General features: G+C 40.5%; 1 protein-coding gene across 2 annotated transcripts in view; it reads left to right on the top strand.

Annotated features, from left to right (window-relative positions):
- The window catches only part of CFDP1 (craniofacial development protein 1), a 123,745-nt gene that overhangs the window by 14,237 nt on the left and 90,019 nt on the right, over nucleotides 1-19,489 (top strand). For both annotated transcript variants that reach the window (XM_064383322.1, XM_064383323.1), the window contains exons 2-4: nucleotides 1,425-1,542; nucleotides 3,135-3,351; nucleotides 3,927-4,054. In XM_064383322.1, the coding sequence (XP_064239392.1) occupies nucleotides 1,425-1,542; nucleotides 3,135-3,351; nucleotides 3,927-4,054 (463 nt within the window). The remainder of the gene's footprint in view (nucleotides 1-1,424; nucleotides 1,543-3,134; nucleotides 3,352-3,926; nucleotides 4,055-19,489) is intronic.

Raw genomic sequence — 19,489 nt, 5'->3', positions numbered from 1 at the left:
CTTCAAATGAAAGTTTATATGAAGTAAAAGAGAAAAAGTAGTGGAATCTCTTTGTGGGCAGGGTTGGTTTATTGACTGGTACCCACAGCGTGTGATCAGATATCGAGGCAACACTCTTTTGTTGGGGACCCCTGAATGTCAGTGTCTGAAGGTGGTACATGGATGTGTTTGTTCTTTCGGCTATGTTTAACTGGAAGTCTTTAGGTTTCCTTTTAAACTTCTTTTATTGAGAAGACAAAGTTTTGTTTTGTTTTTTTGAGACAGAGTCTCACTCTGTCTCCAGGCTGGAGTACAGTGGCGCGATCTTGGCTCACCGCAGCCTCCTCCTGCTGAGTTCAAGTGATTTTCCTGCCTCAGCCTCCCAAGTAGCTGGGACTACAGGCGCGCATTAGCACGCCCAACTAATTTTTGTAGTTTTAGTGAAGACGGGGTTTCACCATGTTGGGCAGGATGGTCTCGATCTCTTGACTTCGTGATCCACCTGCCTCAGCCTCCCAAAATGCTAGGATTACAGGCATGAGCCACTGTGCCTGGCCGACAAAGTATTTTTTAAGTTAGATTTGAAAGATACCTAAGATGAGGTAGCGCATCAGTTTCTTCTTTCAGAAACACATTTCTTCAGTCATGTTGCTAGAAAAAAAAAGAAAGAAAAGCACATTGGAATTTCTTTTTTTTTTTTTTTTTTTTGAGACCGAGTCTCGCTCTGTTGCCAGACTGGAGTGCAGTGGTGCGATTTTGGCTCACTGCAACCTCCGCCTCCCGGGTTCAAGCATTCTCCTGCCTCAGCCTCCTGAGTAGCTGGGACTACAGGTGTGCACCACATTAATATTATAAATCAATAATATTAATTTATTATTTAAATAAATTATTATACAAATAATTATATAATAATTATTTATATTATACAAATAATTTTTGTATTTTTAGTAGAGACGGGGTTTCACCTTGTTGGCCAAGATGGTCTCCATCTCTTGATCTCATGATCTGCCTGCCTTGGTCTCCCAAAGTGTGGGGATTACAGATGTGAGCCACCGTGTTCAGCCTAGAATTGGAATTTCTATTTATTCATTCATCATTCAGCAAATACTTAAAAGTCAAGATAAACAGGGTTCATCTCCTCTTGGAGTATAGAGCATAGCAGAAATTACAAACATTAAATATAAGTGGGATGAGTTATGGAGGGAAGCAGGGACTGGCACAGAAGCCTAGGGTAGGAGAACATAGTGTGTAGTCTTCAGGGGCAGAGAAGACTTCCCTAAGGAAATGATGTTTTAGTTAGGTGAAGAACAGAAGAATAGGGGAAAATTCACTTTTTTCTTAATGAAAATGTCTCATCTTGATGTGAAAGCTTTTATTAATAAAAATGTCTCATCTTGATGTGAAAACCTTTATTCCTGTCTGATCACCCTGTTATGTGATTTCAGGTGGAGAGTATAGTGAAGATGATGTAAATGAATTAGTGAAGGAAGATGAAGTGGATGGTGAAGAGCAGACACAGAAAACCAAAGGGAAAAAAAGAAAGGCCCAGAGCATTCCAGCCAGGTGATGCTGCCCTCAAGGCCCTTAGAAGTCAGGGCTATTGTCACAACCATCCTGATTGCTAAGATTGGTCTCCTGAGAGGTTTAATAAAGCCAAAGTTTCTAACACTTTTTTCTTTGAGGGAAACATTTGCTGTTATTTTACGATTAACTGCCTGGTCTCTGACAAGCTTTAAAAATTTTGAGCTTTAATGTAAAAAATATATATTTATAGGTAATATGTACATATGGTTAAAACAGAAAATTCAGTCCCTAAAAAGATGTTTACCCTGTTCCTAGCCCTTGTTGCTTTGCCTCTGAAGAACTATATTACAGAGACAGTCTGTGCATGTAAAAGCATATATGTGTATGTTTTCTATCCTTATTTTTTTTTTTAGAAAAAAATATAAATAGTAGCATACTCACTTTCTCATTTTCATTTCTCTTTATTTCACATCTTGGAGATGGTACTATGGCAGTATCTCCTCCATTTCATAGTATTACGTTAGTGAATAGGCCTTACTTTATTTAGGCTTTCCTGTGTTGAGGGATGTTTAGATTGTATCTAGTCTTTTTTTTTTTTTTTTGTATCTAGTCTTTACCACAACTAACAAGACTGCAGTGAATATTCTTTGTATACATTTATACAAAGTATACATGAATACATAAATGTATATAAAGTATATATGTATAAATATAGCTGTAAATGAAATGTTTAGAAGTAGAATTGTTTGATCTAAGGTTATATATGCAGTTAAATCAAAAAATATATAGATATTAGCAAATTGCCTTCCATGGGCCTCGTATGGGTTGTGTTCCCAAGAAAAATTATGATAGTTCAAAAAAATAAAATAAAAAATAAAAACAAAAAATTATGATAATTCTGACAGCTTCTTTAACTCAGATAAGGGCATCCTCCATAGAAGTCTTTCACCTCACTTGGGTGTTTCTGTCTTCCTGGGCATTGAAGCAAAAAACAGGTTATCATTTATGAAAAAAAATAATTATAGCTATTAGATTGATTCATGTAAAGTCAAAATAGTCTAAGAAGCAATTTACTCTTACAAGTTTTTTTTGTCCTTGAATCTTTCTATATTCCAGCTCCCATTTCTTCAAAAAGTGGAAGAAACACTGATTTTTTTTTTTCCCTGAGAACTCTCGGAAGAAACAGTGCAAATAAAGTTGAGGCTCTTCTCAGTAGAACTTGTTATACAAATTGAATAGCTTCAAAAAGTCAGCAATATCTGGCACATGTAATATGTTCTTAGGATATTCTTTCTGGGCAGATTAAGTCTGTGATTAGGTGATTTAGGATGTTTTCTTTGTGAAAACAGCTAGTCCTGATTTAGAAGGAGAACACTATACTTTGATTTTAAGTGACTGGAGAAAATGTTAGCAGTAAGAGCTCCATTCTTTCTCTTTTTTTCAGTTCTTTTTTTTCTTCTACAGAATTTCAGCTTACCTCTTCTACTCCCTTCATTGTATTATCAGTATTTCCAGATTTTAAAATGTTCTCTGGTTTACAAGATTGTGTTTAGAGTCCGGGGAGGGATAACTGAAATCATTTTGTGTTGTCTGTCTTGTCTTTCTTTTTCCTTGTGACTGCTGATGATTAGGAAGAAAAGACCAGGTGGCCTCTCATTAGAGGAGGAAGAGGAGGATGCCAATTCAGAATCTGAGGGAAGCAGTAGTGAGGAGGAAGATGAAGCTGCAGAGCAGGATAAAGGTGTTGGATCAGAGGATGCAAGGAAAAAGAAGGCAGATGAACTCTGGGCCAGCTTCCTCAATGATGTGGGACCAAAATCAAAAGTGTCCCCAAGTACACAAGTTAAGGTAAGTTGAGAGATTAATGAGATGAATGCCTCTCCGGAAATACCCTGAATTACTGAGATTGAAGCCTGCAGAAATCAACCTTTTGCTAACCATTCTACTAAGTGAAAAACAAAGCATTTCCTATGGTAGGAGGATAAGCTTCTCTAATCAAATAAATTTCTAATAGGCCTTTTACTGGTTAGAGATGAAACATTTAAGAGTGGCTATGGGTCGGGCGCGGTGGCAAAAACCTGCAGTCCCAGCACTTTGTGACACCGAGGCGGGTGAATCACTTGAGGTCAGGAGTTTGAGACCAGCCTCGCCAACATGACAAAACGCTGTCTCTACTGAAAATACAAAAATTAGCTGGGTGTGGTGGTGGGTGCCTTTAATCCCAGCTACTTGGGACTCTGAGGCAAGGGGAATCACTTGAACCTGGGCAGTGGGAAGGGTGCAGTGAGCCAAGATTGTGCCACTGCACTCCAGCCTGGGTGACAGGGTGAGATGGTGTCTCACACACACACAAAAAAGAGTAGCTATAAACACTATGGTTCATCCTTTGATAAAACTGATTACATTTCTTGTTTTTTTCATAGAAAGGTGAGGAGACTGAAGAGACAAGTTCAAGTAAATTGTTGGTGAAAGCAGAAGAGCTAGAGAAACCTAAAGAAACAGAAAAAGTTAAAATCACCAAGGTGTTTGATTTTGCTGGTGAAGAAGTGAGGTAAGAGAAACTTCATAAACTTTGAAACTAGTGTTTTTAAAAAAGAGCATCTCTAACTGGTGTTAGCCATCTATCCTCATTCCATTCCATCATAATATTTTGGGAGAGTTATGTTTGAACTCAAGGAAAACTGGCTGTATAAATTATCAGGGAGCATGAGAAAGGTCCTTTCACATATAGCAATGGAGTTTTTGAGCTTTATGAAGTGGTCAGCTGAACAGAAGCAAGGAAATACAAGATTAAGTATTTAACTTATATAAACATGGCTCATTGCCATGTTCTGTGACTTTTGGTAAGTCATGTCTCCCTTTTTTACTCTGCTTGACTGAAATATGAGCCCTAGTGAAGTCTCTAAAATCAGATAAGAATTGAAAATACAAAGAGAGAAATTTGGTTTCAATATTATTTTCTTACCTTAATAATATTTTTCTGTTGATTAATAAGGTTTATTTACCATAGGTTGAGTAGAGGCTTAATTCCATGACCAGTTTAGCCTCTTAGCTGTTAGGTAAGAGCCACATGCCTGTAATTTCCCCTCCCCCATTTATTTCATTTTTATTATGTGAAAACAGCAGATTTGTAATTTAGAGCTAAATGAGAACAGATGAATGCCAATCAATAATTTCATAGGTCGTCACATTGATTTTCATTGGCAGTAATTAATTAGACCTGTAGGCTCTCTGAAAATACAATTTTCCCTGAAATTGTTATTCTTAAAAATAATGTTTTCAAGAGTTATTTTACCTAGCGAAGATACATTTAGGAAAAATAAAATTGTCATTATCGGTGTTTGGTTTTGTTTTTCTTTTTGTTTTTGTTTTCTTTTTTGAGACATGGTCTCACTGTGTTGCCTGGGCTGGTCTTGAACACCTGGGCTCAAGTGATCCTCCAGCCTCAGGCTTCTAAGTAACTGGAACTACAGGGATGTACTACTCTGCCTGGCCATTGTCACTTTTATTTTCTTTTTTCTTTTTCTTTTTTTTTTTTTTATGGTTCGGTTACAGTGCACATCTTCACTTTTATAAATGGTATGGAACAAAACTTTTTATTATTAAAAATTTCTCTCTAGCTTTTTCTTCTGAATAATGTCACACTTATAGAAATGTTGCAAGAATAGTATTACAACAAACACCCGCAAACCTATCATCCAGATCTATTACTGATTAATGTAATGCCACTCTCTCACCACCTATATCTGGGTTTTTCTTTTGTTTTGGCTGAACCATTTGAGAATTATTTGTAGACATTGTGACACATCAGCCTTTAATACTTTAGCACATGTCTCCCAAGACCAAGGGCATTCTGCTTTGTATCACAATATAACTCTCATGTTCAGTAAAGTTAACATTAGAAGCAAATTACTATCTGTAGTGAAGGACCCTGACTTAAAATTTTCAATCTATTGCAGACCAGTACTTTTCTAAAAGGACAATAAAAAGGAATTACTAGAAAGACAAATCGAAAAGATAACTAAAGTTTTACTAAGATTCAACAGATACCCTGCCGCCTCTCTGCCTGGCTGCAGGGCTTAGGTTGCAGCACCAGAGCACCACGAGTATATAACTGGAGCCGCCTGCCCCCTCCAAGGGTGGGCCTTTTAACCTCTTTTGGCAGGGGTGGGGGAAAAAAGATTTAATAGACATAACATTACATTTCCGTGCATGTGGTTAAAATGAGCCAAAGACAGGAAAAAGGAAAGAATTATGTAACTATAAAGGCTGTTCATTGAAAGTGTTAATATACAGGGAATCCCTGTTACCTTTTATTCTGTTATTAAAACAAAATACTGGCCTGGTGCAGTGTCTCATGCCTGTAATCCCAGCACTTTGGGAGGCCAAGGCGGGCAGATCCTTTGAGGTCAGGAGTTCAAGACCAGCCTGGCCAACATGGTGAAACCCCATCTCTACTAAAAATACAAAAATTAGCCAGGTGTGGTGGTGCACATCTGTAATCCCAGCTACTCAGGAGGCTAAGGGAGGAGAATCCATTGAACCCAGGAGGCAGAGGTTGCAGTGAGCTGAGATCACCTGGCTGACAGAGCGAGACTGTCTCAAAACAAACCAACAAACAAAAGCTGAGTAAATTTTTAAATGTCAGACACACACTTTGAATAAACACTGTTTATATATATATACTTATATATGTTTATTTATACTTACGTGTTTGTGTATACTTATATGTTTATACACTTACATGCATATATATACACTTTTATATATACTTATATATACACTTACATATGTGTATATACATATATACTATATCTCTATACTTACATATTCACTTATATATGTATATACTTACATATATACTTATATGTGTATCTACTTATACGTACACATATATTTATATTGTTATGTATATATACACATAGGTATATATTTACATATATAAGTGTGTATATATATAAGTGTATATATATGTGTGTATATATATGTGTGTGTATATATATATAAGTATATACATATATATTTATATATATATATATTTTTTTGACACAGAATCTTGCTCTTTTGCCCAGGCTAGAGTGCAGTAGTGTGATCTCAGCTCGCTGCAACCTCTGCCTCGCAAGTTCAAGTGATTCTCCTGCCTCAGCCTCCCGAGTAGCTGGGATTACAGACTCCTGCCACCACCTCCAGCTAATATTTTTATTTTTAGTGCGACAGGGTTTCACCATCTTGGCCAGGCTGGTCTTGACTCCTGACCTCATGATCCACCTGACTCTGCCTCCCATAGTGCTGGGATTACAGGCATGAGCCACCTCATCTGGCCTACTGTTTAGAATAATATTTAAAGTTTTTATTGTGACGAAAGAGCTTATTTCTTTCTTATTAAACTAAGTTGTATTGATGACTGCACTCCTCCTGGGAGATAAGGTATATGTAAATCATTTCTGTATTGATTTTCTCCTTCCTTCCATCCATCCTTCTGTCCTTCACGCAGATTTTTTTTTTTAACATGGGATCTGCCAGGTTGTAACACAGAGATACTTTCAAGGGATCAGAAGTATAAACTTTAAAATAGTTTCATTAAGTTCAGGGTTTTCTTTTTTTGCCTTTATCCAGAATGAATCTGGATAAAAGTAAAAAATGTACTGTATTGACCAGGCATGGTGGCTCACACCTATAATCCCAGCACTTTGGGAGGCCAAGGTGGGAAGATCACCTGATGTTGGGAGTTCAAGACCATGCCTGACCAACATGAAGAAACATTGTCTCTACTAAAAATACAAAATTAGCTGGGTGTGGTGACACATGCCTGTAATCCCAGCTACTTTGGGGGCTGAGGCAGGAGAATTGCTTGAACCCAGGAGGCGGAGGTTGTAGTGAGCCAAGATCACACCATTGCACTATAGCCTGAGCAACAAGAGCGAAACTCCGTCTCAAAAAAATTAAAAAATATACTGTGTTTTCTTTCTTTCTTTCTCTTTCTTTTTTTTTGTGAGACAGAATCTCTCTGTCACCCAGGCTGGAGTGCAGTGGCACCATCTCAGCTCATTACAGCCTCAGCCTCCAGTGCTCAAGTCATTCTCCCACCTCAGCCTCCTGAGTGGGTGGTACTATGGGCATACACCACCATGCTTGGCTAATTTTTGTATTTTTTGTAGAGATGGGTTTCACCATTTTGCCTACGCTGGTATCAAACTTCTGGGCTGAAGTGATCCTCCTGCTTTGGCCTATGAAAGTACTTGGATTGTAGGTGTGATCTACCACCTACTGCCTGTGATACTGTGTTTGCAAAGTTTATATTAAATGTTTCATTAGGAGCCATTTTCAATAATTTATCCAGTCAAGTTATAATTAAATTTAAGTTATATTTTAGTGAAAGAAAAGGAATTCTGGATGCCCATATTTTCTATACACAAATTTTTTTTTTTTTGAGAAAGGGTCTTGCTCTGTCATTCATGCTATCCTCAACCTACGAGGCTGAAGTGATTTCCCCCAACCTCAGCCTCCGGAGTAATTGGGGCTACAGACATTTGCCACCATGTCCAGCTAGTTTAAAAAAATTTTTTTTGTACTTATGGGGTCTTACTGTGTTGCTGAGGCTGCTCTTGAACTCCTGGGCTCAAGCAGTCCTGCTGCCTTGGCCCCCAAAAGTGCTAGAGTTAAAGGCATGAGCCACCATACCCAGCCATTTGCCACCACACCCAGCCATGCATGAATATTCTTTTCTTTTTTTTTTTTTTTTTTTTTTGAGACGGATTTTCGCTCTTGTTACCCAGGCTAGAGTGCAATGGCGTGATCTCGGCCCACCGCAACCTCCACCTCCTGGGTTCAGGCAATTCTCCTGCCTCAGCCTCCTGAGTAGCTGGGATTACAGGCACGCACCCCCATGCCCAGCTAATTTTTTTTGTATTTTTTAGTAGAGACTGGGTTTCACCATGTTGACCAGGATGGTCTCGATCTCTTGACCTCATGATCCACCCGCCTTGGCCTCCCAAAGTGCTGGGATTACAGGTGTGAGCCACCGCGCCCGGCACATGAATATTCTTTTCATAGAAAAAACAATTCAAAACATTCTATGAAAACATGTTAATTTGTAGAAACACTATTTTTCTGGGCTTCTGTCTTTCATTTTTACCCTTATAATTTATTTGCCTCTGAAAACTGTGTTGAATTGCTTTCTTGCCTGGAAGTACTAGGATTATTTTGTTTTTTAGAGACAGGAGCTATCTCACTCTGTCACCTAGGTTGGAGTGTGGTTGTGTAATCATTGCTCACTGTAACCTTGAACTCATGGGCTCAAGTGATCCTCCCACTTCAGCCTCCCACCTCAGCCTCCCACCATAGCCTCCCAAGTGAACATACACCGTACCCAGCTAATTATTTCATTTATTTGTTTGCTTGTTTGTTTATTTGAGTCTCACTCTGTCGCTCAGGCTGGAATGCAGTGGTGCGATCTCTGCTCACTGCGCCCTCTACCTCCTGGGTTCAAGTGATTCTCTTGCCTCAGCCTCTCGAGTAGCTGGGGTTATAGGCATCTGCCACCATGCCTGGCTAATTTTTTTTTTTTTTATTGGAGTTTCACTCTTGTTGCCCAGGCTAGAGTGCAATGCTGTGATCTCAGCTCACTGCAACCTCCGCCTCCCAGGTACAAGCGATTCTCCTGCCTCAGCCTCCCAAGTAGCTCGGATTATAGGCATGCACCATCATGCTTGGCCATTTTTTTTTATATTTGGTAGCGACGGGGCTTCACCATGTTAGGCTGGTCGCAAACTCCTGACCTCAGGTGATCGACCCTCCTCAGCCTCCCAAAATGCTGGGATTACAGGTGTGCACAACTGTGCCCTGCCTAAATTTTGTATTTTTAGTAGAGATGGGGTTTCGCAGTGTTAACCAGGCTGGTCTGGAACTCCTGACCTCAGTGATGTGCCCGCCTTGGCCTCCCAAAGTGCTGGGATTACAGATGTAAACCACTGTGCCCGGCCTATTTGTTTGTTTTTAATATTTATTTAATTTTTTTGAGACAGAATTTCACTCTGTTGCCCAGACTGGAATGTAGTGCCATCATCATGGCCCACTAGAGCCTTGACCTCTAGGGCTCAAGAGATCCTTTACCTTAGCCTCCCTGATACCTTGGAGTATAGGCATTGGCCACCCATGCCTAGCTAATTTGTGTTTTTTTTTTTTTTTTTTTTTTTTTTGTAGAGATGAGGTCTACCTATGTTGCTTAGGCTGGTCTCGAACTCCTGGCCTCAAGTGATTCTCCTGCCTTAGCCTCCTAAAGTGTTGGGATTACAGGCATGAGCCACTGTACCTGGCCTATTTTGTTTTTTTTGTATAGATGAGGTCTTGCTGTGTTGTCCAAGGTGTTCTCCACCTCTTGTCCTTAAGTGATCCTCCTGCTTTGGCCTCCCAATGTCATGGGATTACAGGTGTGAGCCACGATGCCTGGCCATCAGCATAATTTTTTTTTCTTTTTGAGATAGGATTTTGCTCTGTCACTCAGGCTGGAGTGCAGTGGTGCAATTTTGGCTTCCTGTAATCCCTGCCTCCTGGGCTCAAGCAGTCCTCTCACCTCAGCCTCCTGAGTAGCTAGGACTACAGGTGCACACCAGTACATCTGGCTAATTTGTTTTGTTTTGTTTTTAAATGGAGTCTCACTCTATTGCCCAGGCTGGAGTGCAGTGGCGCAATCTCAGCTCACTGCAACTCCTCCGCCTTCCGGGTTCAAGCAATTCTCCTGCCTCAGCCTCACAAGTAGCTGGACATTCGTACACTACCATGCCTGCTAAATGTTTTTGTATTTTTAGTAGAGATGAGGTTTCATCATGTTGGTCAGCCTGGTCTGGAACTCCAGACCTCAAATGATCTTCCCACCTCAGCCTCCCAAAGTGCCAGGATTACAGGCGTGAGCCACCATGTCCAGCGTGTTGTGTTTTTTGTAGAGATGGTATACCCAGGCTGGTCTAAAGCTCCTGGGCTCAAGCAATATGCCTGCCTCGGCCTCCCAAAGTGTTGGGATTACAGGCATCAGTCACCACCCTGGCACCTGTATAAATTTTAAGAATTACAATTGATTAACAATTAAAATGATTATGAAAATAAGTTATAAAAATAAATGCTTACATTTTATATTTTTGAGCTTTAGTTGACAAAATAATTCTAAAATATCATGCACATTGTAATGTCCTACTGCATGTGACCAATAAACAATTCATATCACATGTGACTCACCTTGTAAATTTGACATAACTGAATTCATACTCTGCTTAATGGAAAGGCCCACTGCTCATGTCTTGAGTATGTGACATTGTCAAATTGCTGTACAAGTTTCTAAATACTCACAGTTTCTGTGCCCATCTTGTCTTGGACCAATAACAGGTAGTTTTGCAGTCAGAACTTGAATATACATAACTGTATACAGAACTATATACAAATGATTCCATTTAGTTTTTCCTTCAGTTATTCCAATAATGTTCTTTATAGCTGTATTTCTTGTTCAAAGATCAAATCCAAGATGAAAACTGCAATTGGTCTTTTTTGTTGTTTTTGCATTTGGTCTTTTTAAACTCCTTGTACTTAGAACTGTTTTTCATGCCTTTTCTGTATTTCACAGCATTGGTTTTTTTTTTTTTTTTATTTGAGACACAGTTTCACTCTTGTTGTCCAGGCTGGAGTGCAATGATGTAATCTTGGCTCACCGCAACCTCCGCCTCCCAGGTTCAAGCAATTCTCCTGCCTCAGCCTCCAGAGTAGCTGGGATTACAGGCATGTGCCACCATGCCCAGCTAATTTTTTGTATTTTTAGTAGAGAAGGGGTTTCTCCATATTGGTCAGCCTGGTCTTGACCTTGTGAGCCACCATGCCCAGCCTTTTTTTTTTTTTTTGATATGTTACCCAGGCTGAAGTGTAGTGGTATGATCTCAGCTGGCTGCAACCTCTGCCTCCTGCATTCAAGAGATTCTCCTGCCTCAGCCTCTTGAGTAGCTGGGATTACAGGCGCGTGCCACCACACCCGGCTAATTTTTGTATTTTTAGTAGAGATGGTGTTCACCATGTTGGTCAGGCTGGTCTCGAACTCTTGACCTTGTGGTCCACCCGCCTTGGTCTCCCAAAGTGCTGGGGTTATAGTCTTGAACCACCGCATCTGGCAGCTTTTTTTTTAAGACTCCAGTCCTGTTGTATAATGTCTCTCAATTTGGATTGTTGCATTGTTTATGATGAGCTTCAGATTAGTTATGTTAGACAGAAATACTGCATCGATGACGCTTCTCATCCATCAAGAGACTCCACATTGATGGGGATAAGTTAGGCCAACAGTAAGACAGTATCTTCCAGAATTCTTCATTGTAAGGCAACACCCTTTTCCTTGGTAATTAGTTGTTTTTAGGATCCATAAATAATAATAGATAATAGATAATAAGTTTTGTTTTATAATAAAAATTATATTTTATTATATAATAATATATTATATATAATTTTATTATAATAAAATAACATTTTATTATAAATAATAAAATAATAATTATTATTAATTTGAGACAAGGTCTTATTCTGTGGCCCAGACTGGAGTGCAGTGGTGTGATCTGGGCTCACTGCAGCTTCCACCTCCCGGATTCAAGCAATTCTGCCTCAGCCTTCTGAGTAGCTGGAATTACAGGCATCTGCTGCCGCACCCAGCAAAGTTTTGTATTTTTAGTAGAGATGGGGTTTCACCATGTTGGCCAGGCTGGTCTTGAACTCCAGACCTCAGGTGATCCACCTGCCTCGGCCTCCCAAAGTGCTGGCATTATAGGCTTGAGCCATGGCGCCTGGCCCCATAAATAAATACTGGTGGTATGAATTAATAATGTAGTTTACTGCCTGAAATTATTCTGGTTGCTGTTGAGTTGTCCAGTAGGGATCCAACAGAACACCTTTTAATAGTTTGAAAGCCTCACAAAAATAATACAGAAAGTATATTAATGTACCATTAGGAATATAGGTTTTTGAAGTTAAGCCTTTTTTTGGCTTGAATTATTTTCTGTGTGTTATGTAGAGTATCTGAGAAGGATTTATTTATAACTTCACCAGTGGCCCTCACATAGTGTGTACAAAAAGCTGGCGAGTAACTGTTGCTGTAAGAAGTCATGAGGCTTGGTACAACAGTTAGGGAGGTTGAGGTGGAAGGATTGCTTGAGCCCATGAGTTGAAGACCAGCCTGGGCAACATGGAGAAGCTCCATTTCTACAAAAAATACAAAAATTAGCCAGTAATGGTGGTGCGTGTCTGTAGTGCCAGCTACTCGGGAGACTGAAGTAGGAGGATCTCTTGAGACCAGGAGGCAGAGGTTGCTGTGTGCCAAGATCACCCCACGGCATTCCAGCCTGGGTGACAGAGTGAGACCCTGTGTCAAAAAAAAAAAGTCATAAATTTTCAGTCAAATTAAATGTTATGGGCTTGTTAATAAATACTAATATAGTTGTCTGCCACAAATTTCCTATTTCGTTTTTGAAAACAAGTGGATGGTAATTTTAAGTGTAGTACCTGATGAGTATTCAGGGAGTCTGCTGTTTTCACAATTTGTCAGAAGAGGGCAGCACCATGTCTATAAAAAATAAAACAAAGAAATGAGAATGGAAGCACTTTTTTTGTATAAATTACATACTGTCACGTTTCGTATTTCAAAAATGATACATGCTTATTACTTTTAAAAAATAATACATTACAGAGATATATAACATGAAAAGTCAAAGTTCTATAACTTCCTTCCCCTAAAGAAAACACAACCCCTGTTAGTAGTGGGCATGTTGGCAGGATTTTTTTTTTAACTTAAATTATTTATACTTTATTAGGTATTATAGGAAATTTTTATGAGGGCACTTAGGATATCTGAATTTTCATTGATAACCAGATACAAATTTGGTGTATGGATTTGAGCATTTCCTAATTTTTTCATGTCGTTCTCCTTTTCTTTTTGTCTCTATATCAAGTTAAGAGCATTCCTACATCTTAAGAAAGGTGAGAAAAGAGCTGGTGATGGCAGGAGGGAGTTTGTAGGTCTAAGTGTAAGGTAGTGTTAGTACTAAGTTAGTCTTAGCTTTTCTAACCGTATTTTAATGTTAAATTCTGGGCTTTGGTCGTTTTGTTTTGTTTTTGTCCCCACTTGAAAAATGTTTAGCTTATTAACCTAGGGGGATGGGGGAATATGGTATTTTGTATTCTGCCCTATCACATAACCAGCTGAGCCGTTTAGTTCAGACTTTCCTAAATGATTCACCTTTTGGAAAAAGCCAGTCATGGAAAGTTTCTGCCCAAATAAAGACTTTCAGGAAGTTCTGAGTAAGTGAAAATAAAGTTAAAATGGAATTTCTGCTGAGAACACTTGAATTAACTATTGCTAATAATAGGCCTTTTCCTGTCAGGGTTCCCTCTTGTGCGTTAGATGTGGTCTATAATTTAACTGCTTTCCTACTTGAAGATATTTTGATAGTGGAATCCATTATTGCTTGTTGAAAGTGGAGTTCTTCTAGGCATACTGTCAGTGAAGAGTAATCTGCTAGTATTACTTTGTGTCAATTTCTAAAGTTCCTGAGATAAATATACCAGTGTGTCTTAGTAAATATAGGTAGGACTTTGGCACTAAGAAATTATGAGAGGTACTCCCACAGTTAATACTTCTGTGCTGCTTTTATGGCGCTTACTATGTATCATGTATTATCATGACTTGCTTTCATGGTTGGCTGTTCTGCTGAACTGTGAGCTCCTTAAGAACAAAGGTCATGCCGTTTTTTTTTTTTTTTTTACATGTTCAACATCTAACAGTGGTTGGATCTAGGTTGCTTTTCAGAAAATTTTGACTTAATTGTCTTGGGTGACTCAAGGTATGTCATTCCTATAAAGGTGGTAAAAAACAAAACCAAACATAAATTACATAGAGGCTGCTTTGCCTTAAGCTATTATTTGGGCCATTTGATCTTTGTCTTCTATGTCACCAGCATTCTGATCCTTCACAGTGATTTGCGTTGATGGGAACCTTTTAATTTTTTAATTTTTTTGAGACGGAGTCTTGCTTTGCCACCCAGGCTGGAGTGCAGTGGCGTGATCTTGGCTCACTGCAACCTCTGCCTTCCAGGTTCAAGAGATTCTCCTGCCTCAGCCTCCTGAGTAGCTGGGATTACAGGCATGTGCCACCATGCCCATCTAATGTTTTTGTAGGTTTAGTAGAGACGGGGTTTCACCATACTGGCGAGGCTTTTCTTGACTTCCTGACCTTGTGATCCTCCTGCCTCAGCCTCCCAAAGTGCTAGGATTACAGGAGTGAGCCACCATGCCCAGCTGAATCTTTTTATTATTTTTATTTATTTATTTATTTATTTTAGATAGAGTCTTGCCGTGTTGCCCAGGCTGGAGTGCAATGGCACGATCTTTGCTCACTACAACCTCCAACTCCCAGGTTCAAATGATTCTCCTGCCTCAGCCTCCCAAGTAGTTGGGATTACAGGTGCCTGCCACCACACCTAGCTAATTTTCATATTTTTTTAGTAGAGACGGGGTTTCACCATGTTGGCCGGGCTATTGTGGAACTCCTGACCTCTTGAGCCACCCACCTAGGTCTCTCAAAGTGCTGGGATTACAGGTGTGAGCCACCATGCCCAGCCGAATCTTTTAAAATTAGCTACATCAAATGTTCTATGGCTGTTTGTATGGAAGCTCATCCTTCACTTCTAAGACATTTTCTTTTATTGTTGATAACTTTCCCTATTTTCTGTTTTTGTGGAATTCATTTTAGTAGAATTGACATGACAGGCCGGGCTATGCTGGGTTAACAAACTCAGCAACTCAGTAGCATAATACAGTACATTGCTTCTTACTGGTGTGAAGTGCAGTGTGAGTTGGGTAGTGCTGCATCTCGCAACTCAGTTGTCCAGAACACCTAGGCTTAAGGGTTGCTGTGGCAAAGGAAGAGTGAATACATAGATTTTCATGTAATTCCTCTGTTTTCAGAACGGACTTCAGCCTTGCCTTTAATGAGTCTGGAACTTCTGTGGTTTTCATTTCTCTGGAGTAATGGGTTCTGCTGGATTGGAGATGGCATAGGGCAGTAGCCTGTGGTATCAGGTGCTGCTGGAGGGGATCTGGGACCTAGTTGCTCCTGAGGCAGAATTCCAACTGGTTTTAGCCCTACTTCTTTCCTCTGTCTTGAAAGGTTCCTGGTATCTCAATTTAATGAGCCCTTCTAGGGTACTGTAGTACACATTGGCTTGCCTGTTTTTGGCCATTCCATATGGCTGTAGGCTTAGGAGATCGGAGAAAACAAAAACCAAAACCAGTTACTACTTGTCTGCTTGCTTTCTACTTTCTTTTTTCTTTTCTTTTTGTTAAGACAGGGTCTCACCCTGTTCCCCAGGCTGTACAGTACCACTTTAGTAGTTCACTGTAACCTTGAACTCCTGGCTTCAAGCAGCCCTCTTGCCTCAGCCTCCCAAGCAGCTAGGAGTACAGGTACACTCCATGATCCCTGGCTGATTATTTTTGTAGAGACAGGGTCCTGCCATGTTGCCGAGGGCTCAAGTAATCCTGCTCTTGGCCTCCCAAAATGCTGGAATTACAGGCTCGAGCTACTGCGCCCAACCGCTTTTTACTCTCAGAAAATTTGGTCTGGGCACAGTGGCTTATGACTGTAATCCCAGCACTGGGAGGCCAAGGCAGAAGAACTGCTTGAGCCCAGGAGTTTGATTCCAGCCCGGGCAACATGATGAGAGCCTGTTTTTTTTTTTTTAAAAAAAAGAAGAAAATTCTCTTGGCATCCATTTTCTGTTAAACTTCTTCTCATTATCATTGTGTAGTTTCATCTTTTAAAATTTATTTACCACTATATAGTAGGGCTTTGGCAAGACTGGAAAATAAAGCATGTATTCAGATTACTATATGTAAGTGTCAGTTTCTACTTGTTCTTCATTAGCCATCTCTGGTCTGCCCCAGATTCTACCCAGAGCAAGGAAATATATATATATATTTTTTGAGATGGAATCTTTTTTTTTTTTTTTTTTTTGAGACGGAGTTTTGCTCTTATTACCCAGACTGGAGTGCAATGGCGCGATCTCGGCTCACTGCAACCTCCGCCTCCTGGGTTCAGGCAATTCTCCTGCCTCAGCCTCCTGAGTAGCTGGGATTACAGGCACGCGCCACCATGCCCAGCTAATTTTTGTATTTTTAGTAGAGACGGGGTTTCACCATGTTGACCGGGATGGTCTCGATCTCTTGACCTCGTGATCCACCCACCTCGGCCTCCCAAAGTGCTGGGATTACAGGCATGAGCCACCGCGCCTGGCCGAGATGGAATCTTGCTCTGTCACCCGGGCTAGAGTGCAGTGGTGTGATCTTGGCTGACTGCAACATCCGCCTCCTGGGTTTTTGTGATTCTCCTGCCTCAGCCTCCCAAGTAGCTGGGACTACAGGCGCCTGCCACCACGCCCAGCTAATTTTTTTTTTTTTTTTTTTTTTGCGATGGAGTTTCTCTCTTGTTACCCAGGCTGGAGTGCAATGGCGCAATCTTGGCTCACCGCAACCTCCGCCTTCTGGGTTCAAGCAATTCTCCTGCCTCAGCCTCCTGAGTAGCTGGGACTACAGGCGTGTGCCACCATGCCCAGCTAATTTTTGTATGTTTAGTAGAGATGGGGTTTTACCGTGTTGACCAGGATGGTCTCGATTTCTGCACCTTGTAATCCACCCGTCTCAGCCTCCCAAAGTGCTGGGATTATAGGTGTGAGCCACTGCGCCTGCACAGGAAATTTAAAGGTACTCTTTCTTTCTAGTTTACTACTCTAGAACCCTTCATTAAGCCTGAAATTTGGATGTGGGTTTATTTTGGGTATTTTAAAAATAGTGTAAGAAAGCACCTCAACATTTAGTAGCTTTAAAAAACAATTGTTTTGTTATAATTTCTCTTGGTTCCAGGGGTAGCTGGGCTCAGCTAGGCAGTTCTTACTCAGGGTCTCTTGTACAGTTGTAATCAGACAGTGACTAAGTATGGAACCACTTCACAGGTTTCCTTACTCCCGTGTCCGATGCCAGAGCTGGGAAGGCTCAAACACCTGGGGGTTGGTATAGGCTTCTGAGGCATCTCTGTGTGATCTTCCTATATGATCTCTCCAACACAGTGGCTGCAGAGTAGCCAGACTTCTTAAGTGTGATAACTTGGAGTTTCAGAGGTGCATTCTGAGAGAGACAGGGGGTGGGGGGGGTAGTCTATCTCTGTTTGGAGTCTTGTCATCTCTATCAGACAGACAGAGAGAGCATGCCAGGTGAAAAATTTATCATCTTTTATTTGCTAGTCTCAGATGTCATGTTGTGCCACTTCCACAGAACTCCATGAGTTGAGACAGCCACAAAGGCCCATTCACTTTCAAGGGGTGGTGACACAGACTCCCCCTCTAATTGGGAGGATGAGTCTGGGATTACAGAGTGATACTAACAGAGGGAGTCTGGGATTACAGAGTGATACTAACTGAGGTAGTATCAGGGTTCTGGAAGAGTGTGTGGGGATGGGAAATACCATCTTTGGAATATACTGTCTGCTACAGGGCTCTCTGTATCATTGCTACTTAATCTCAGGATAGCCTTGAATAAGTAACATAACCTTGAATTTCAGTTTTCTTATAAAATATAAATGTGTCAGTCAGCTATTGCTACAGTAATAGCAAAGCACAGCTATTGCTACTGCATAGCACACCATTCCAAAACTCAGTGATATACAATGATAAGCATTTATTTGTTGCCCATGTACCTCTGAGTATTTGAGATTGAGTGACTTAGATTCAGCTCAGCTCAGCTCCGAGCTGCTTGTTTGTTGGGTTCAGGTCTGCAGCATGTGTCTTTCTGCCATCTTGGACCAGCTAGTTGAGGTATATTCTCCTTATGACTCAAGGGACGAATTTAAGGGGCAAGAGAAACAGCATAAATATGTTTAAGCTTCTCGTCCTCTCAGATGAGCTAATACCTCATTTGCCTTTGAAGCAAGTCACGTATCCAAGTTCAGTGTCAGTCGAGTAGGGAAGTATCTTCTTTGCATTTTTTTTCTTTTTTTTTTTGAGACAAAGTCTTGCTCTGTTGCCCAGCCTGGAGTGCAGTAATGCTGTCTCAGCTCACTGCAGCCTCTGCCTCCCAGGTTCAAGTAGTTCTGTGTCAGCCTCCCAAGTAGCTGGGATTACAGGCACACACCACCATACCCAGTTAATTTTTGTATTTTTAGTAGAGATAGTGTTTCACCATGTTGGCCAGGCTGGTCTCGAACTCCTGACTGCAAATGATCTGCTCAACTCGGCCTTCCAAAGAGCTGAGATTGCAGGCATGAGCCACTGTACCTGGCCTGTTTAAAAAAAAAAAAAAAAACAACTTGTCAGAGCGCTACAAAAGAGGCCACTGCAGCCGGCCGTAATAGACTGAATTTAACCACATTCCTTAGGTGTTTTTGTTAACCTGGCAAGCCTAGGGAGGGATTAGACATTTCTCCTCTCTATCAGGTACTATAAATACCTTTATTTGATCCTTTAGGACTCAGTTTTAGTGAAGATAATTTTTTCAGATTTGAAATTAGACTTCTCAGTCATGTTCCTTTCGTCCATTCCCAAATTATTGCTAATTTAGCCCATTTTAAGGGATTTTGTTTCATCTTCGGGTTGTTTTGGATATAGAACAGGACCCTTCTGCAGTCTTCTCAATTTCTTTTTTAACTCTTGGTTTTCTCCTTGAAATAATGCTACCCTAGGCATTATTTCCCAATTTTATTGCCCATATTCCTGGTATTCCATCTCTGCATCTCAGCTTTCACTGGGCCTTTAGGTCTGAGAGCTAATCTGCTTTGGGTGCAGTGTGAGGTCCTTTTTCAGCCTTCACGTCAGTAACCCAGCATGCAGGTTTAGTAGTGACTGTCCTAGTGTGTTTCATGCTGACAAGTCATGGAGAGGATTTTAAGGAGATAAAATTTATACACGTTGTTGTTTCATTT

Source organism: Aotus nancymaae, unplaced genomic scaffold, assembly GCF_030222135.1.
Source record: "Aotus nancymaae isolate 86718 unplaced genomic scaffold, 86718_ANA_hifiasm-v0.15.2.pri h1tg000030l, whole genome shotgun sequence".
NCBI lineage: Eukaryota > Metazoa > Chordata > Mammalia > Primates > Aotidae > Aotus > Aotus nancymaae.
The sequence above is the reverse complement of the archived record's forward strand: the minus strand, read 5'-3'. Positions and strand labels throughout refer to the sequence as shown.